The sequence below is a fragment of the Carlito syrichta genome, unplaced genomic scaffold, assembly GCF_000164805.1.
Source record: "Carlito syrichta isolate Samal-C Ts95f unplaced genomic scaffold, Tarsius_syrichta-2.0.1 Scaffold304738, whole genome shotgun sequence".
NCBI lineage: Eukaryota > Metazoa > Chordata > Mammalia > Primates > Tarsiidae > Carlito > Carlito syrichta.
The window spans coordinates 35,836-57,353 of NW_007248834.1; the positions used below are offsets into that span (position 1 = coordinate 35,836).

The window sequence follows — 21,518 nt, forward strand, 5'->3', positions numbered from 1 at the left end:
AACTTGGTGAGACTTCATCTCTACAATAAATCAAGAAAAATTAGCTGGGTGTGGTGGCACGTGCCTGTAGTTCCAGCTACTTAGAAGGCTGAGGTGGAAGGATAGCTGGAGTCCAGCAGGTCGAGGCTGCGGTGGCCGGGAGCGGCCACTGCACTCCAGTCTGGGCAACAGAGTGAGACTCCAACTCAAAAAATATAAATAAATAACTAAAAGGACTGCACCAGATCTCTTAAATAAGGACCCAAGGACAGAACACTGCATTTCTTTATAGAATTCAAGAGGGAAACTAATTCTCTTTTAGGTAAAAGACTTTAACACAGAGAAGATGCTTCATAAATACATACTGATATCATCTAGTTTTAAATACAAGTAATCTCAGCCCCTTAAAAATGAATCTGCTTGTTCTCCATCTTTTTTGTCCTTAACCTTCAAAACATAGTATGGCCGGGCTCGGTGGCTCAGCCTGTAATCCCGCGCCTTTGGGAGGCTGAGGTGAGTGGATTGCCTGAGCCCGTGAGTTTGAGACCCGCCTGGGCAGGCGAGATCTCACCTCTACAATAAATCAAAAAATTAGCTGGGTGTGGTAGCGCGCGCCTGTAATTCCAGCTACTTGGAAGGCTGAGGCGGAAGGATTGCCGGAGCCCAGCAGGTCGAGGCTGAGGTGGCCGGGAGCGGCCACTGCACTCCAGTCTGGGCGACAGAGTGAGACTCCAACTCAAAAACAAAACAAAACAAAACAAAACAGTATGAAGGGAAAAGATAAGTTAAGCTTAACAAAACATTATTAAAGGCAAAACTTTTTAAAATCTGTGTATATTAACATAAGACCCCTTTTCCCAACTAGGTTGTTTACTTTATCATCTTACAGCCTAATACCATTTCCTGTAAAAGCAATAGTTAAAACTTGATAGCTTAGAGGACAGGCTGTGAGTCTAAACTGTAGTTTGATGTATAGAAATACCAGAAATTTCTGAAAGGAGTAAAAAGATACAGCAATTGAGAGATGATTTACTTCATAAAGTTTACTTACCATCACCCTGCATGTCTGAAGTCCATAGTGTCAGATTATCACGTAACAACTGCATGATAAGTGTAGAGTCCTTATAGCTTTCTTCACTCAGCGTATCCAGTTCTGCAATTGCATCATCAAAAGCTGCTTTTGCCAACCTAAAAGGATGCAAATGAATGTCTTAGAATAAAAACATGTGAAGCACTACCTCTCAATTTCTACAAGCCTGTCACTGATAGGCCAGAATTATCATAAGCCAAAAGAATATAAAGATCAAGTTCCATCCTAAACATCTACCAAAAGAGATGAAGAATAAAGGTATTTCCAAGTTCTGGTCAGTATTTTGTTTAATAAGGTTTTTTTTTGTTACTATGTTGTCCACACTGCACTTGAACTGTAGGCTCAAGCGGTACTTCCACCACAGTAGAAGTAGATGGGACTAAAGGCACACAACACTGCCTCTAACTATTTAATAAAGCTTTAATGCCAAAAGAAATTCTGAACAATATTTCTGAGTTTAATGCAATAAAATTTAATGTTTTATTTTTTTGTTTGGTTTTTTTTTTTTGAGTTGGAGTCTCACTCTGTCGCCCAGAGTGGAGTGCAGTGGCCGCTCCCAGACACTGCAGTCTCAACCTGCTGGGCTCGGGCGAGCCTTCTGCTTCAGCCTTCCAAATACCTGGAATTACAGGCGCGCGCTACCACACCCAGCTAATTTTTTGATTTATTGTAGAGATGAGGTCTCGCCTGCCCAGGCGGGTCTCAAACCCGAGGGCTCAGGCAATCCACTCACCTCAGCCTCCCAAAGGCGCGAGATAATAGGCTGAGCCACCGAGCCCGGCTAATTTAATGTTTTATGTTAATGGAGGCAGGAAAGCAAAGAAAAAGAGCAAAACAAGCATTCAAAAAAAAAAAAAAAAGTCAGATGTAGTGGCTCACACCTATGATCCCAGCACTTTGGGAAGTCGAGGTGAGAGGACTGCCTGAGCCCACAGGTTCGAGACCAGCCTGGGCAACCTGGTGAGACCCCAACTCTACAACAAATCAAAAAATTAGCCGGGCATGGTGGCGCGTGCCTGTAGTTCCAGCTATTTGGAAGGCTGAGGCTGAAGGATAGCCTGAGCCCAGAAGGTCGAGGGTGTAGTGGCCAGGAGTGTGCCACTGCACGACAGCCTGAAACTCCAAAACTCAAAAAAGTAAAATTGGGGGAGTGGGTGTGCGGGGCGGAAAGGGGAGCAGTCTCTCAAGAAAGAAGACAGAAAATCAAGTAGCTATGCTACTTTGTAACCTATTTCAATTTCACCCTGAGACGCTGTGTCTTCCTTTATGACTTACCTGCAGGCACGGTCAGGGGAATTAAGGATTTCATAGTAGAATACGGAAAAATTGAGAGCAAGTCCTAAGCGAATAGGGTGTGTTGGTGGAAGTTCTGTCATTGCAATATCACTAGCAGCTTTATAAGCCACTAGGCTATTCTCTGCAGCCTCCTTCCTGTCATTTCCTGTTGCAAATTCTGCCAGATACCTGTGGTAGTCCCCTTTCCTAAAACAAAGCAAAAGAAAAAAGAAATTAAACCAGGAACAATGATTTTTTTTTAAAGGAAAATAAACTTTAAAAATTTTCTGTTATATAAAATGTGACAAAAATATATGTAACAATTAAGAGACGTATTTCAATTTTAAAAAGGTCCTTTCAGGGAATGACTGGCTTCTTTAGTTTTTTTTTCCCTTAGGCACTTTGTTACCCAACATAAGCAAAATCCCAGAGAAATTAACTAAGGTGATTAAAAAAAAAAAAAATCAACGAAAGTAGCACTTACTAAATCAAGGAATGGCACAAGCTATTCATCATAAAATAAAATGTTTATATAAAACGTTAAGACAGCACCGTGAAGCGTATGGCCATTGCAGTGGGGGTAGAGTTGTGGGAGAGAACCAACAAAGGCAAAAATAAGTGAAGCAAAAGCTAATATATTTTTATAATAGTATAACAAAACTTTCTTAATCATGAGGATTCACTCCTCCATGTTTTATACTTCCAACAGTAAGTAACAATTCTTGAAAATTGAAAACCTACACAGAAAAAAAGCCATGATTCTAAGAAGGCCATTTTTAATCTTACATTTTCCCTTCTAATATAGAACCTACATTTTATAATAGAAAACCTTGGACTCGCCAGTGTTAGCTGCTGGAATGAGGTGTTTGTCCAGTACATCCAGAATGTCACAACAGATTAACTTTAGCTCAGTCTCAACCTGGAAAAAAGGAAAAAAAAAAAAAAAAATCACACAGATTGTCTAAGTCTAGAAATACTTTAAATTATTAAACATTCTACCTACCTCTGGTGTGGGAGAAGACAGCTTAGTATTAAACAGAACACGAATTGTCTCAAAACTCCCTCCCTCTCAATACAAAAGCAGAGAAAAGCCTGGCAAGGTGGCTCACGCCTATAATCCCAGCACTTTGGGAGGCCAAGGCAAGTGGAATGCCTGAGCCCGGGAGTTCAAGACCAGCTTGTGCTACTTGGCGAGACCGCATCTCTATAATACATCAAAAATTAGCCAGGCATGGTAGCATGTGCCTGTAGTTCTGGGTATTTGGAAGGCTGATGTGGAAGGATCGCCAGAGCCCAGCAGGTCGACACCGAGGTGGCCGTGAGTGTGCTACTGTACTCCAGCCTGGGTGACAGAGTGAGACTCCACCTCAAAACAAAACAAAACAAAACAAAACCGTAGCACAGCTAGATTTGAACCCAGGCAAGTTTCAAGGAACGGAATCAAAACTCAACCCTAGGCAGTTTGCCTTCAGTTCTCACATTTCTAACAATGCTCAACAGGCAATCACTTTAGTGGTAGAAATCCATAACCAGTTATGGTAAAAATCTGTGTACTGAAATAAATATTGCCACTCATCTCTATCAGTTTTACAATGCTAAAAATGCACACCACTCCTTAAACACGCATATCCATCTTGCTCTCCATTTTCTACTAACTCATGCTGACACTACTGAACCCTTTCAGGTTCCTCTCAAACCTCTGGAACCACATTTCCACTGTAAAGAACACTCCCTCCCACCTTTTCTTCTCTTATAATTTCATCCTTATTCCTAAATAACTAGCTCTTTTCTGAATAAATTACCTCTCTGTGGGTTTTCAAGCAGAGATTCCTACAGGAGATGAAAGATTTTCTTTTTCTTTTATAGACAGTCCCTCTCAAACAGCTGAGTTTAAGTGATCCTCCCATCTAAACCACCCAAGCAGCTGTGACTACAGGCACACACACCACTGTGGCTAATTTTTTAATTTCCTTTTTTAACTCTTGTAGAGAAAGGGTCTCACTATGTTGCCTAGACTGGTTTTTTTGAGTCGGAGTCTCATTCTGCCGCCCATGTGGGAGTGCAGTGGCATGCTCCCCAACCACCACAGCCTTGACCTGCTGGGTTCAGGTGATCCTTCTGCCTCAGCCGTCCAAGTAGCTGAAACTGCAAGCACGCACCATCACGCCCAGCTAATTTTTAAATTTATTGTAGACAACAGGTCTTGCCAGGTTGCCCAGGCTGGTCTTGAACCCCTGGGTTCAAGCAATCTTCTCACCCTGGCCTCCCAATGGTACAGGCCTGAGCCATTGCACCTGGGTTCTAGACTGGTTTTGAACTCCTGGGCTGAAGCAATCCTCTCGCCTCAGCCTCACAAAGTACTGGGAACAAAGGTGTGAGCCACCTCACCGGGTAGGAGAAGGAAGATTTCTAAATTCTCTGAGCTCCTCACATATTCACTGGTTGCTCTATTACTCCAAACCCTCTCTTCTCAGAAACTAATACTCTATGTTCTATTTCTCAATTTTTGTCATCAATAGATCTCTGGGCCCTTCTCTCACATTCACTGAGTCTCTCCAATACCTTATATTACACCAAGGTATTATTGTCCACGTTCCATTCAAAGAGTTATCTGATCTCTTCTTAATAAACTTTACCCATCAATACACCTAACTGTGCTGCTCCATACTAAAAAAGTACTAAATTCTAATATCCCATTCTCAGTCCATAACTTCCTTTTTTAGTTCCTTTATTCTTGCTATTCCTATTTCGGAACTCACCAAGACCTTTGAACCTTTCACATCTCACAATTCATCGGTCGCTTGCTTGCTTCCTTGCTTCCCTTGCCTAGCTAGCCCAAATCCCACAGTCTAGCTAATTGATGTCTTTCTTCAGCACTTTTTTTTTTTTTTTTTGAGTTGGAGTCTCACTCTGTCACCCAGACTGGAGTGCAGTGGCCACTCCGGCCTGCTGGGCTCCGGCGATCCTTCCGCCTCAGCCTTCCAAGTAGCCGGAATTACAGGCATGCGCTACCACGCCTGGCTGATTTTTTTATTTATTGTAGAGATGAGGTCTCGCTGCAGGTCTCGAACCCTCAGGCTCAGGCAATACACTCACCTCAGCCTCCCAAAGGCGCGGGATTACAGGCTGAGCCACCGAGCCCGGCTGCCCCAACATATTTTTAGGGTAAGAGTAACATCAATCCCAGTTGTCAACCTTCTATGTGACCTTCACTATGTTACTTAAACACTCAAAACCTCAGTTTTCCCATGAATAAATTAGGATTAATACCTATCCCTTCCGGGGCCATGTTAACGGCTACATAAAATATCTTCCATAATTATATATAATAAAAATATGTCCCTACCACTTAGGACAGTGCCCAGTAGAGTTGGAGTGGCAGTGGTTCCACCACCCTTTGCCTCTCCCTGCCAAGCTCACTCTGCACTTGTCCTGTTAATTCCCAACACTGGTTTCTTACAGGTGCTCACATGCCTGTCCTATACACTACGATCAGTTTCCCAACAGCAGTTATTACTGACATTTTGGGCAAGGTAATACTTTGTTGTAGGAATTGTTCCATGCTTAGATTAAGATGTTTAGCAGTATCTCAGTCTCGGTAGATGCCAATAGCAACCTCCAAGCTGTGACAATCAAAAATATATCTAGACATTGCCCAATGTCTTCTGAAGGACAAATGACCTCACTGAGAACCACTGCACTAGAATAATGGCTATCAAATTTTTTGAATACCTACAGTTAAGAAAAACATTGCTAAGGCCAGGCGTGGTAGCTCACACCTGTAATTCCAGCACTATGGGAGGCTGAGGCAGGAGGACTACTCGAGTCCAGGAGTTTGAGACCACCCTAGGCAACATCTGTTGCCTCAGCTACTAGGGAGGCTAAGGCAGAATGATAGCCTGAGCCTGGGAGGTTGAGGTTACAGTAAGCTGGGAAACAGAATGAGACTCTAACTCAGAAAGAAAAAGAAAAAAAGATTATACATTTATTTAAAATTTTTGGTTAATTTACTTTCTTTTTGTTTGTTTTTGCTTTTTTTGGTTTTTGAGTTGGAGTCTCACTGTCACCCAGACTGGAGTGCAGTGGCCGCTCCCGGCTACCGCAGCCTCGACCTGCTGGACTCCGGGCGATCCTTCCGCCTCAGCCTTCTGAGTAGCTGGAACTACAGGCGCGCGCTACCACGCCCAGCTAATTTTTGATTTATTGTAGAGATGAGGTCTTGAGATGTTCCCCAGACCAGTCTCTAACTCCTGCCTTCGAACAATCCTCCCACCTCAGCCTCAGAAAGTGCTAGGATTCTAGACATGAGTCACCGTGACCAGTCTTATTTCTGCTTAATTTCACTAAGCCAGAAAAATAATGAAGAATTGTATGTTTATACAGATACATGATATCCGAAATAATTTCATAAAATTCTTACCCTAGTGGGGACAACAAAGGGAGGCCCAAACTTCACCTGTACAATGACCACTTGATATACCTAATCCTGAATTGTATCCCACATCTTTAAAATAAATTAATTAAAAATCTAAAAAAAATTCTTACCCTTAAAGTGTCCCCGATACGTTCTATTCTGCTTAAAAAGCAATGACTAGCCCTAAGTCTCCATAAGAACAGCAATCATATCCATTTCATACTTGCACTCACAGTACACTCAAATATTTGTTATATTGCCCTGAATGTTAATTTCAAAGAGTCAATGAACTATTTTAACACAATAAAAATAAAAATAAAATTTGTTCTCTAGTCAGGCAGTGCTGAAAACTGAATGAGGGGTGAGGAGTGAGGGGGTGGGGAAGGAGTTCTTCGCCACTGTTCTGAGATACTCTGTATCCTGTAATTTCTAATCCAAGTGAGTAAAACACAAAAATCCATTTATATGTAAGACATACACTACATATATATAGACATACATATATTATACGTATATATATAATGTGTACATTATATGTATGCATATATATGTATATATTATGTATGCTAGGCTGTGAGTTAAAATGTCGAACGACTAAAGCTGAATATTATACTGACAGCTTAGGCCTGAGACCTAAGTCAGACACTCAAAAGAAATAGGCGCTCTTTTCTTTTCGAACTATAAAAATAAAAGAGGCCAGGCACAGTAGCTTATGTCTGTAATTCTACCATTCTGGAAGGCTGAGGCAAGAGAACAGCTTGAAGCCAGGAGCTCAAGACCAACTAAGATAACATAACAAGCCACCATCTCTAGCCAAAAAAAAAATTATTTTTTAAACTACAACACTGGATATGAAAACTGAAAAGAGGAATGCTACCAAAACAAACTCTACAAATTAACCCAACATCAACACCTATTTTAACAACTCATCATTTTTCTTTAAAAATACAGAAGTTAGCTGGGCTCGGTGGCTCAGCCTGTAATCCTGTGCCTTTGGGAGGCTGAGGTGGGCAACTTGGCGAGACCTCATCTCTACAACAAATCAAAAACTAGCCAGGCGTGGTAGGGCACGCCTATAGTTTCAGCTACTTGGAAGGCTGAGGCGGAAGGATCGCCGGAGCCCAGCAGGTTGAGGCTGCGGTGGCCAGGAGCGACCACTGCACTCCAGTCTGGGTGACAGAGTGAGACTCCAACTCAAAAAATTAAAAAAAAAAAAAATACAGACGTTCCACCTTATTCAAAAGGGATACACTCCAAGATCCCCAGTAGATGCCTGAAATCATGAATAATACCAAGACTTATATATACTATGTTTTGTCCTATACATATATACTAATTATGGAGTTTAACTTATAAACTAGGCACAGTAAAGGACAAAATAACAATACATTCTAATAAAATCTTTATGAATGTGGTCTGTCAAAATATCATACCGTATCACATGTAAGCGAAGCTGTGGATAAGAGACTACTGCAATCTTACCATTTGCCGATATTCCCGAATCATTTTTAGTTTGTCTTCTCCCCCCTTGTTTTCTTCTTTCTGTTCAATGCTGCTGATTATTCTCCAGGAGGCTCTTCTAGCTCCAATCACATTTTTATATGCAACAGATAGGAGGTTTCTTTCTTCAACTGTCAGCTCCACATCCATCCCTGCTACTTTCTTCATTGATTCCACCATTTCTATAAAAGAAAAGCCAAATCAGACCTTACAAACTTGAAATTTTATGACTATATCCCTTCAAAGTAGTTTTTCTGCCAAGCCACTGAAAAAAGATAAAAATTTAAACAAAAGTAACTTCACAACCATCAAACTTGATATAAGAAAAAACCCCCAAACATATGAAAGAAATGAAACTAACAGCCAACACAAGAAAATCTAGAATATAAGTTACATGGAATCAGTAAGACTTTACATACTATCTAGTATAATTTAGTGGCTTGGAGGCATCTCTCATTAAATTAGGGAACTAGGAACGCACACCCATCCATTTTCTAGTAAAAAACTGAGCTGGAATTTAAGACCAAGACTAAAAATTTACTGGCTCTTCCAACAAAATAAATGGAGGGGAAAATTTACAGGGTCCAAAATGTATTTCCTTACAAATAAATTGTACTTCCCAAAAACCAAAGTCATAAAAGAAAGAGGAATTCATTCATACAGCAAGAATACACTAAGCATATGGTTAGTCACAAACACAAATTCCTCCGTTGGTAAAAACTTCTGACTGTTCCTACTTGCTGCCACTAGGTGGCGAGAAAAGAAAAGAGCCCAGATAAATCATGGGATATATCCCAAGCCCAGGAAAACATAACAGCTAGTGAAGGAAAACCACCAACAGGTCAATAAATATAAACTAAATATATTTTTTAAAACTACACTTTTGCAAAAGACTGAGTGCCATACTATCATGTGGCTATTCAACTAATGATTCAGAATTTTTGGTGATGAAACTGCATTTTAAATGGCACCCTTAGTATACATTAACACCATAAGCACAAGCATTCCTTAACTAATAGGTGACTTTATAAAACACTACTTAATAGAATGCTAAATTAAGGAGAATCTTTCTAATGTGAAACTCCAGGAAAACAGGTGTCAAAAGAAATCCTTTCAGCACTATCAGAAAATTAATAAGCCGGGCTCGGTGGCTCAGCCTGTAATCCCGCGCCTTTGGGAGGCTGAGGTGAGTGGATTCTCTGAGCCCATAGGTTCGAGACCCACCTAGGCAGCGAGACCTCATCTCTACAATAAATAAAAAAATCAGCCGGGCGTGGCAGCGCGCGCCTGTAATTCCGGCTACTGGGAAGGCTGAGGCAGAAGGAACGCCAGAGATCAGCAGGTCAAGGTGCGGTGGCCAGGAGCGGCCACTGCACTCCAGTCTGGCCGACAGAGTGAGACTCCAACTCAAAAAAAGAAAATTAATAGAATAAAAAGTTCTAAAGTCTTTTGAAATTTCCAATTCTTTTTTTTTTTTTTTGAGCTACAGTCTCAATCTGCTGCCCAGGCAGGAGTGCAGTGCCATGCTGATGACCACCACGGCCTGGACCTGCTGGGCTCAGGCAATCCATCCACCTTAGCCTTCCAAATAGCTGGAACCACAGGCATGCGCCTCACCACGCTTGGCTAATTTTTCTTGATTTATTGTAGAGACAAGGTCTCGCCAAGGTTGCCTAGGCTGGTCTGGAACCCCTGAGCTCAGGCAATCCTCTCACCTATGCCTCCCAGTGTTGGGATTACAGGCGTGAGCCACAGCATCCAGCCTAGGCAATTTCTTTTATAGTTAAATATTTACCATATGACTCAGCAATTCCAGTTGTAGAGGTTACCCAAGAGAAATGAAAAGATTATCTTCACAAAGACTGTTACACAAATGTTCATGGCAACGTTACTCATAACAGCCAAAAAGTAGCAACTAAAATGTGCATCAAAAGGGGAAATTAGAGCCCGGATCGGTGGCTCAGCCTGTAATCCCGCACTTTGGGAGGCTGAGGTGAGTGGATTGCCTGAGCCCGCGGGTTCGAGACCCGCCTGGGCAACTTGGCGAGACCTCATCTCTACAATAAACCAAAAAAATTAGCCGGGCATGTTAGTGCATGCCTGTAGTTCCAGCTACTTGGAAGGCTGAGGTGGAAGGATCACCGGAGTCCAACAGGTCCAGGCCGCAGTGGTCAGGAGCAGCCACTGCACTCCAGTCTGGGTGACAGAATGAGACTCCAACTCAAAAAAAAGGGGGGGGATTAGGATGAGCATGGTGGCTAATGTTGATGTACACCTCCCCACTGTCAAATGTGACCAGCTTAAACATATGAGGGGGCGGGGGGAGGGACCAAAAAAGCATATACACATTTTAAGACATGTTATCTATGTATTACTTTTAATTCGCCATAATCAGAAGTGTTTGGAACCATCTTAAGCACCTCTTGTAAATATAAAAGTAAAATATGACTTGATTCATCTCTAGTTATTGGTATATATAAAATATTAGGTTGTTTTTCCTTTCTCAAAGTGCATACATTTTTCTGGCATCCTCTGCATAGCAGTAAATAAAGAATTAACTGATACAAGCAACAACACAAGAATTTCAAAAGCATCATGCTAAGTGAAAAACAGCCAGATTAAAAGGACTTCCTAATTCCACTGATATAGAATTATAAAAAATGCTGGCCAGGCTCGGTGGCTCAGCCTGCAATCCAGCGCTTTGGTAGGCTGAGGTGAGTGAATTGCCTGAGTTCGTGGGTTCGAGACCCACCTGGGCAACTTGGCGAGACCTCATCTCTACAATAAATCAAAAAAATTAGTCAGGCGTGGTTGCACGTGCCTGTAATTCCAGCTACTTGGAAGGCTGAGGCGGAAGGATCGCCGAAGCCCAGCAGGTCGAGGCTGCGGTGGCCGAGAGTGTGCCACTGCACTCCAGTCTGGGCGACAGAGTGAGACTCCAACTCAAAAAAAAAAAAAAAAAAAGACAGAAACAAGTAAGTGGTTACCAAGGTGGGGGTGAAGTGAAGAGATTGTGTGCAAAGGAAAACTCAATGGAAATCTGAGAGTGAAGCAAACTATTTACTACAGTGGTTACACAACTGTATGCACTATTCAAAACAGAATTATACATATTGTAAAAGTGGTACCTTTTGTATATAAAATGTACCTCAAATTGGTTTTGCAATGCAATTCTGAAGCATTAAAAAATTATTAGCCAGGCTCGGTGGCTCAGCCTGTTAGCCTGTAGTCCCGCGCTTTGGGAGGCTGAGGTGAGTGGATTGCCCGAGCCCGCGGGTTTGAAACCCACCTGGGCAACTTGGCGAGACCTCATCTCTACAATAAATCAAAAAATTAGCCAGGCATGGTAGCACGTGCCTGTAGTTCCAGCTACTTGGAAGGCTGAGGTGGAAGGATCGCCGGAGCCCAGCAGGTTGAAGCTGCGGTGGCCGGGAGCGGCCACTGCACTCCAGTCTGGGCAACAGAGTGAGACTCCAACTAAAAACAAAAAAAAGGGTATGATAATAAGACCATTAACTCATTTTTTGAAATCCAAAAGCATTCATTTAAAACATGTCTCATTTTCTAAACCAGTCATGAGACAGGTTAAATTTAGAAGCAGTGGTCGGGCACAGTGGATCATACCTATAATCCCAGCACTCTGGGAGGCTGAAGTAAGAGGACTGCCTGAGCCCATGGGTTTGAAATCAGCCTGGGCAACTTGACGAAACCTCACCTCTATAATAAATTAAAAATGAGCCGGGAGTGCATGCCTGTAGTCCCAGCTAGTTGAAAGGCTGAAGTGGAAGGCTTGCCTGAACCCAGCAGGTCGAGGCTTCAGTGGCCATGTGCATGCCACTGCACTCCAGCCTGGGCGACAGAGTGAAACTCAAACTCAAAAAGAAATTAGAGGCAGTAAAGCAGCATCACTTCATTACTTTATTCTCAAAAATCAAACAGTCAAACATACCCCAGAGATGAACCAGTAGTTCAACTTTCTAATCTGGTCCCCACAAAAGCAATTCACATATAACCTAGCTACACCAAAAACAGTACCATTAATTTTTTTTTTATTGTAGGGCTCTGCAACATGATACACAGCAAAAACAATACATAGCTATCTAATATTACCAAAAATTTAACACTGACGTATCTCTGTGTACTATTCCAAATTATTTAGATTTTCTTCACTTTTCTGTGTTTTCCATATTTTCAACAATAAAGATATAATATTTTTATAATGCAAGGGGAAGTGTATGCAAAATACTCAGTGGTAGTCTATTATTCCAGATTCAAGTAAATGTAACTCTTTATTTCGACATCCACAAAACAATGCAGAGTGGGCTGTGTGATAAAATTCCAGAAGCAGAGGTTTTCCTCATTTATTTATTGATTTATTTTTTGAGTCTCACTCTCTCAGACTGAAATGCAATACCATGATCACAGGCCACTGGAGACTCAACGTTCTGGGCTCAGGTGATCCTTCCGCCTCAGCCTTTCCAACTACAGGCACACACCACCACGCCCAGATAATTTTTTTATTTTCTGTAGAGACGAGGTCTCACTATGCTGCCCAGAGTGGGCTCAGACAATCCTCTTGCCTCCACCTTCCCAAAGTGCTGGGATTACAGGTGTGAGCCACAACTGCTGGCCTCCTCTTTGATTTAATTACAGCTTTAATTTTTAATTATTTACTTTTTAGAGACATGGTCTTGTTATGCTGGCAGGCTCGTTTCAAACCCCTGGACTGAAGTGGTCCTCCCTCCTCAACTCCTCCCAGAAGTGCTGGGATTAGAGGCATGAGCCACCACGCCCAGTCCCAGTTGTATTAATATATTTCACATACCACAACAATTCACCCATTTAAAGTGTACAATACAATGATTGTTAGTATATTCACAGATTTCTGCAATCATCACAATTTTAGAATATTTTCATTACTACAAAAAGGAAAGTCCCAAATTCACTAGCAGTCACTTACCATTTACCCTAAGCCCCAAGCTCAAGCCAACCACCAATCCATTTTCTGTCTCTATAAATTTGCCTATTCTGAACACTTCATATACAGGTATACCCTGGAGATATTGCAGGTTGTTCCAGACCACCACAATAAAGCAAATATTACATGAGTAACATGAATCTTACACTGCATATAAAAATTATACTTACAATATAATCTATTGAGTACAATCAACGGCATATGCCTACATGTATACATACCTTTGTTTTAAAATACTTTGTTGCTAAAAAATGATAATCATTTGAGTCTTCAGTGAATCACCATCTTTTTGCTGGTGGGTCTTGCCTTGATGCTGATGGCTGCTGATTCATAACGGTGGTGGCTGCTGAAGGCTAAGGTAGCTATAACAATCTCTTTTGGGCAGGGGGACAAGGCCTCACTCTGTTACCCAGGTTAGAACACAGTGGTGCGATCATAGCTCACTGCAACCTTTAACTCCTGGACTCAAGCCTCACAAAGTCCTGGTATTACAGACATGAGCCACTGTGCCCAGCGACAATTTCTAAAAATAAGGCAATGAAGTTTGCAATACCAATGAACAAAAGATTCCTCTGTGGTATGCAATGCTGTTTGGCAGCATTTAATCCACAGACCTTCTTTCAATATTGGAGTCAAAGTTGGGCATGGTAGTTCATGCCTGTAATCCCAGCACTTTAGAAAACTGAGGCAGGAGGAACGCTTGAGCCTAGGAATTCAAGACCAACCTAGGCGACATAGCCAGTCTTCGGCTTTACAAAATAAAAATTTTACATGATGACACATACATATAGTACCATCTATCATGGAGGCTGAGGAAGAAGGATCACCTGGGAAACAGTAGACATCCACCCCCCCAATTTGGTGTCAATTCTCTCAAACTCTGCTGCTTTATCAACTAAGTTTATGTGATATCACAAACGCTTTGTTTTTATCCCAACAGTCACAGGATCTTTATCAGTTTCCATCTAAAGAAATCGCATTCTAGCCAGGCTTGGTGGTTCAGCCTGTAATCCCAGCACTTTGGGAGGCTGAGGTGAGTGGATTGCCTGAGTCTTGCAGGTTCGAGATCCGCCTGGGCAACTTGGCAAGACCTCATCTCTACAATAAAATCAAAAAAACTAGCTGGGCGTGGTAGCGCGTAGCTGTAGTTCCAGCTACTTGGAAGGCTGAGGCAGAAGGATCGCCAGAGCCCAGCAGGTCGAGGCTGTGGTGGCCAGGAGTGAGCCCAGCAGGTCGAGGCTGTGGTGGCCGGGAGTGAGCCACTGCACTCCAGTCTGGGTGACGGAGTGAGACTCCAACTCAAAAAAAAGTAAATAAACAAAACAAGAAACCACATTCTTTGCTTATAAGCAACTTCCCATCCATTCGTATGAGATTGCAACAATTTAGTCTATCTTCAGGCTTCATTTCTAATTCTAGTCTTTTGCTATTTCTACCACTTCGGCAGTTCCTTCCTCCACTGAAGTCCTGAAACCCTCAAAGGCATCTGTGAGGTTTGGGGTCTATTACTTCTAAACTCCTTTTAATGTTGATATTTAAAACTCTTCCTTTGAATCCCAAATGTTCTTAAAGGTGTCTAGAACGGGGAATGCTTTGCAGAAAGTTTCCAAGTTACTCTGTCCAGATCCATCAAATGTCCAGATCTACTTATGGCAGCTATATATAGCCTTATAAAATGTATTCCTTAAATATTAAGTCTTGACAATAAAAATTACTCCTTGATTCATGGGCTGCAGAATAGTTATGCTAGCAGGCATGAAAACATGAGTCTCCTTCAGAGCTCATGGGTGGCCAGGTATATTGTCAATGAGCAGTAATGGGGTTGGGTGTGGTGACTCACACCTGCAATCCCAGCACTTTGGGAGGCCAAGGCATTAGGATTGCTTAAGCACAGGAGCTCAAGACAAGTCTAGAAAACACAGTGAAACCTTGTCTCCAAAAAAGAAAGAAAATAAATAATAATAACAACAACAAAGAGTAATGGGGTTGCAACTGCAGGTTCCGGAGGCCCTTTTGCCTAAACATGGGGCCTTGGCAGCAAGAGGAGCAGTGGCGCTATGAGTAAATGTTAATCAGCACATTGCTTTTGTTAGACAAATTCCTTGGACCGTGTGTCCAGTGAGCTGAGAGAACACTTTGCACAGTTTGGTCATATACGAAAGTGCATCATACCCTTTGACAAAGAGACTAGTTTTCACAAAGGTATGGGGTGGATACAGTTTTCTTCAGAAGAATTTCAGAATGCACTACAGTAGGAAAATCATATTATCGATGGAGTAAAGCTCCATGTTCAGCTCAAAGACCAAAAGTTTTGCAAGCATCTGATGAAGATAAAGATTTCTAAGACTATTCCTGCCTATTAGAGTTAATATAACTGAGAGAGGAAAAAGAGTAATGTTCTGAAAGTAATTTTTGCAAGGAGGTTTTACAGTGGGTTTAAGTATTCAGTAAACCATGCTGTGAATCATGCTATCATCTGGGCTTTGTTGTTCTATTTATAAGGCACAGACAAAGTTGATTTAACTTTTTGGGGTTTTTTTGAGTCGGAGTCTCACTCTATCGCCCAGGCTGGAGTGCAGTGTAACATAATTCTTAAGGGCTCTAGAATTTCTGAAATGGTCAATGATGGCTTCCACTTAAGATCACCAGCTACTAGCCAGGCTCGGTGGCTTAGCCTGTAATCCCACGCCTTTGGGAGGCTGGGGTGAGTGGATTGCCTGAGCCCGCGGGTTCGAGATCCTCCTGGGCAACTTGGTGAGACTTCATCTCTACAATAAATCAAAAACGAGCCGGGCGCGGTAGCGCGCGTCTGTAGTTGCAGCTACTTGGAAGACTGAGGCGGAAGGATCACCAGAGCCCAGCAGGTCGAGACTACGGTGGCCGGGAGTGGCCACTGCACTCCAGTCTAGATGACAGAGTGAGACTCCAACCCAAAAAAATAAAAAATAAAAATAAATTAAAAAAAAAAGTAGGCTGTTTTGTTGACACTAAAAATATGCTCTTTAGTGTAGCCACCCTCATCAATTATCTTAGCTAGTTCTTGTAGCTAAGAATCACCTGAGCAGCAGGTCGAGGCTGCCCTGAGTAAGCCATTGCAATTCAGCCTGGAAGACAGAGTGAAATACCTATCTCCCGCCCCCAAGCAACTTTTCTTCTGCATTCTCAGCTTTGGCTGGTTGGTCCAATAGGCCTAGCTTTCAGTCTATCTTGGTTTTTAACATGCCTTGCTTACTAAGCTTATTTCTAGCATTAGAATTATGAGAAATTTGAACTCCTCCTTTCACTTAAATAACTGTAGAGTTATTAAACGGTCTAACTGCTTTCTTTTGAAGCCAGAGTCTCACTCTGTTGCCCAGGTTGGAGTGCAGTGACACAATCACGGCTCACCACAGCCTCAGGTGATCCTTCCACCTTAGTCTACCAAGTAGCTGGGACTACTTTCTGGCTAATTTTTTGTAGAGACAATATCTTGCTATGTTGCAGCCTTCACCTGCTGGGGCTCAGACAATCCTTACACCTCAGCCTTCCAAGTAGCTAGAGTGACAGAATGACAGAATTACAGGCACGCACCACCACACCCAGCTAATTTTATTGTAGAGATGAGGTCTTGCCAAGTTGTCCAGGCTGACCTTGAACCTGTGAGCTCAGGCAGTCCTCTTACCTCAGCCTCCCAAAGTGCTGGGATTAAAGGCATGAGCCACACCTGGATCTTGCACTACTTTTTTTAAAAAGTATTTTAACTTTCTGTAGAGACAAGATTTTGCTATTTAGCCCAGGCTATTCTTGAACTCCTGTCCTCAAGCAGTCCTCCCTTGTCAGTCTCACAAGGTGCTGGGATTACAGGTGTGCATTGTCATGCCTGGTCCTAATTCTTGCAATATTTCAATTTTTTGTTGTTGTTGGTCAGGGTCTCACTCTGTCACCCAGGCGGGAGTGCAGTGGCATGACCATGACTCATCACAGCCTTGCTCCTCCGAGCTTAGGTGATCCTACTGCTTTAGCCTCCCAGGTATCTAGGATCACAGATGTGTGTACACACCATGCCTGGGTAATTATTTTTTGTAGGGATGAGGTCGTGCTATGTTGCCTAGGCTAGTCTCGAGCTCCTGGGCTCAAGTGATCTCTTACCTCAGCCTCCCAAAGTGCTAGAATTACAGGCATAAGCCCTCATGCCGAGCCAAGCTTTTTTATCATGTCTGTTACAGTGATCTGTGATCACTAACTGACCTTTGATGTTACTATTTTAATCATTTTGGTGTACCTTGTACTGAGGAACATAAATAAATGTGTGTGTTGTTTGTCTCTTTCTTCCTCAGGCTTCCCTATTCCCTGAGACACGATAATATTGAAATTAAGCCATCTGGTCGAGTGTGGTGGCTCATGCCTGTAAGCCTAGCACCTTGGGAGGCTGAGGTAAGCACCTTGGGAGGCTGAGGTAAGAAGACCGCTTGAGCCCAGCAGGTCGAGGCTTCTGTGGCCATGATAGTGCCATTATACTCCAGCTTGGGCAAGATTCCAGCTTAAAAAAAATACCTGTTTAGTTAGTGGACACCTGATTTGCTTTTAGTTTTTAGCTATTATGAAATAAAGCTATAAATGTTCTTGGAAAAGTTTTTGTAGGAATATATACTTGAGTAAACTAAGAGGAACTTCAGAATCATATGGTAAAAGACTTTTAAGGAAGGACATGCCAAACTGTTTTCTACAAGGGCTGTACCATATTTACACACCTACCCCAATGTAGGAAGATTCTAATCTGGCAACATCTTCATGAACACTAAGGTGTCTATTTGCTTTTGGTTAACTAATCATCCTAATGAATATGAAGGTGGTATATCTTTGTGGTTTTAGTTTACATTTTCTCGATAGCTAATGGTGTTGAGCATCTTTTCACGTGCATATTAGCCACTTGTGGATGTTCTCTGGAGAAATATCTGTTCAGATACTTTGTCAGCTATGTAAATGAGTTATCTATCTTTTATTCCTAATATGCAAAAGTTGCTAAATTTTAAAATACCGATTGTAATCTAAAAAATAAAATAAAATACCAACTGATTCCCCTTGGCCCCTCATTTTCAGGAATCTGTCCAACCTTCCTTTTATTCCTCCAACTTTTAATGTAGTAGATTAAGGGTTAGCAGTCCCATAAGTAAGGAAATCACTTTTTTTTTTTTTGAGTTGAAGTCTCACTCTGTCACCCAGACTGTAGTGTAGTGACTGCTCCTGGCCACTGCAGCCTCGACCTCCTGGGCTCCGGCGATCCTTCCGCCTCAGCCTTCCAAGTAGCTGGAACTACAGGTGTGCGCTACCACGCCCAGTTAATTTTTGATTTATTGTAGAGATGAAGTCTCGCCAAGTTGCCCAGGCAGGTCTCGAACCCGCGGGCTCAGGCAATCCACTTACCTCAGCCTCCCAAAGCGCTGGGATTACAAGCTGAGCCACCGAGCTGAGTAAAATGGCTTTTTTTTTAAAGCAGCTCTTTCTATGTTGTTGAGACTGTAAGCACGTCAGTGGCTAATTACAAGCACACAATTATAGCATACTACACTACAGCCTCAAACTCCTGGCTTCAAGTGATCCTCCTGCCTCAGTCCCCCTCACCCATCTACCCCCGCCTAAGTAGCTGGGACTACAGGCAAGCACTACAGAGCCTGGCAGGAGACAGTTTCTTCATCTCTCTAAACATTCTACAAACAGTGCTTTTACCAATTTCTACAAATTATAGCTATAATGAAGCACTCTCTTAACATCAGTGTGATCCTTATCCTTTTAACATCAGCAACAGAAACTTAATACTAACAATAACGTACCCCAAAACTATATGGGAAAGCTTTATCTCTAGACTAACCACTCCCTTAAAATCTTCATCAGTAGAAGACTAATATAAACCATTATATTCACATAAGACTCCTCAACACAACTAGCATTTCATGGTATCATCCTTGCAGCAAGTATTTTATCAATGAGATCTAAACATTTCTGAGGTGAGGAAAGGCTATCATGTTTGCAGGCTATCATATGATCATAACTTATGAACCAGAAAACTAAAATGGTCAATTCATTACTTCCAGATGCACAGGCAGTTTGGTACATGAAGATTGAGTAATGAAATAAAATTTCTAGGACTTCTGATAGTCTGTGGACAATGGATAGCTGATTAAAAACCACGACTGTTGTATAAACCCTGAAACATATAATCTCCACAAGTTAAAAACACAGTAATCAAACATGGTAAGTCTGGTTCCAGGTCATTTTCCTTTCATCGTAGGATAGCAGCCCAGACATTCATTTCATAGAACCAACTTCATCTGGAGTACATCTATTCGTTACTGCCAGGAGAGTCAAATGTTTTTCCTCTTGACTTTAATTTAGCTCTCTGAAGTATTTACATATTCATTTAACAAACTCATTCACAAATAAAATACCTCATGTGATGCACTATTCCAAATACTTCACATGTATTAATGTATGTAATTATTTCAAAAGACCTCATAAATACCAATATTATCCCATTTTATCCAAAGAAAATAAAGAACATGGGCCAGGCTCAGCACTTTAATCCCAGCACCTTGGGAGGCCAAGGTGAGAGGAATGCCTGAGTCCATGGGTTCGAGAACAGCCTGGGCAACTTGGCGAGACCTCATCTCTATAATAAATAAAAAAAATTGGCTGGGCATGGTGGCGCACGCCTGTAGTTCCAGCTACTTGGAAAGCTAAAGTGGAAGGATCGCCTGAGCCCAGCAGGTCAAGGCTGCGGTGGCCGTGAGCATGTCACTGCACTCCAGCCTAGGCAACAGAGTAAGACTCCAACTAAAAATTTAAAAATTGGCAGGGTTCAGTGCCTTAGCCTGTAATCCCAGTACTTTGGGGGGCCAAGGTGAGCAGATTGCCTGAACCAGCAGGTTCCAGACTCACCTGGACAACTTGGCAAGACTTTGTCTCTACAATAAATCAAAAACTAGCCGGGTGTGGTAGTGTGTACCTGTAGTTCCGGCTACTTGGAAGGCTAAGGCGGAAGGATCACCGGAGCCCAGCAGGTCGAGGCTGCGGTGGCCGGAAGCGTACCACTGCACTCCAGTCTGGGTGATGGAGTGAAACACCAACTCAAAAATAAATAAATAAATAAATATAGAAAAATTAAAAATAAAGAAAATATTTATAAATAAAATAAATATAGAAAAATAAAATAAATATAGAAAAATTAAAAATAAAGAAAATAAAGAACATGGAGACTAAGTTCACTCAATATCACAAAGTTAATAGAGCACAACCCAGGCGATCTAACTCCAGAGCTGTGCTTTTGATTTAATCACACTGCTTCAGATTTGAGTGTTTACTTGCATTTATCTATATAAGGATTCCTTTATTTGTTTCTATTTTTGAGTTGGAGTCTCACTCTTGTTGCCCAGGCTGGAGTACAGTGGCATGCTCACATGACCCTGGGAGTTCAAGACCAGCCTGGGCGACTTGGTGAGACCCTGTATCTACAATAAACCAAAAATTTAGCCAGGTGTGGTGGCGTAAGTCTGTGGTTTAAGCTACTTGGAAAGCTGAGGCAGAAGAATCAATGTGAGCCCAGCAGGCCGAGGCTGCAGTGGCCATGAGTGTGCCATTGCACTCCAGCCTGGGTGACAGTAAGACTCCTATTTAAAAAACAAAAAAACAGGTCGGGTGTGGTGGCTCATGCCTATAATCCCAGCACTTTGGGAGGCCAAGGTGAGAGGACTGCCTAAGTCCACGGGTTCGAGACCAACCTGGACAACTTGGCAAGACCTCATCTCCATAATAAATCAAAAAATTAGCCAGGTCTGGTGGCCCGTGCCAGTAATTTCAGCTACTTGGAAGGCTGAGGCAGAAGGATCACCTGAGTCCAGCAAGTCAAGACTGCGGTGGTCATGAGCGTGCCACTCCACTTAAGCCTGGGCGACAGAGTGATTCCAACTCAAGAAACAAAAAAGAGCATATGCAGCTGGATACGGTGGCTCAAGCCTGTAATCCCAGCAGTTCGAGACCAACCTGGGTAACACAGCAAGACCTCATCTCTTAAAAAAAACTTAAATTAAAAAGATGTGAATTAACATTAATAATAATAATAAAAAGATGTGAATTAACTGTTTCAATGATCCTACCAGAAAGACAAATTTAATATTTTAAAATGTAGTTTAGGCCGGGTTCGGTGGCTCAGCCTGTAATCCCAGCACTTTGGGAGGCTGAGGTGAGTGGATTGCTTGAGTCCGCGGGTTCGAGACCCGCCTGGGCAACTTGACGAGATCTCATCTCTG

General features: G+C 42.2%; 1 protein-coding gene and 1 pseudogene across 3 annotated transcripts in view; one reads left to right on the forward strand and one right to left on the reverse strand.

The window, feature by feature from the left end:
- YWHAE (tyrosine 3-monooxygenase/tryptophan 5-monooxygenase activation protein epsilon) overlaps positions 1 to 21,518 on the reverse strand; it is a 57,295-nt gene that overhangs the window by 6,932 nt on the left and 28,845 nt on the right. The window contains exons 2-6 of one of the 3 annotated variants that reach the window (XM_021713767.1): positions 8,241 to 8,440; positions 3,157 to 3,263; positions 2,345 to 2,551; positions 1,037 to 1,167; positions 59 to 64 (exon numbers count right to left, since the gene is read on the reverse strand). In XM_021713767.1, the coding sequence (XP_021569442.1) occupies positions 59 to 64; positions 1,037 to 1,167; positions 2,345 to 2,551; positions 3,157 to 3,263; positions 8,241 to 8,440 (651 nt within the window). Of the gene's footprint in view, positions 1 to 58; positions 65 to 1,030; positions 1,168 to 2,344; positions 2,552 to 3,156; positions 3,264 to 8,240; positions 8,441 to 21,518 lie in introns of all 3 variants that reach the window. The other 2 variants (XM_021713766.1, XM_008060794.2) reach the window with 2 other exon arrangements.
- LOC103263134 lies at positions 15,217 to 15,580 on the forward strand (annotated as a pseudogene).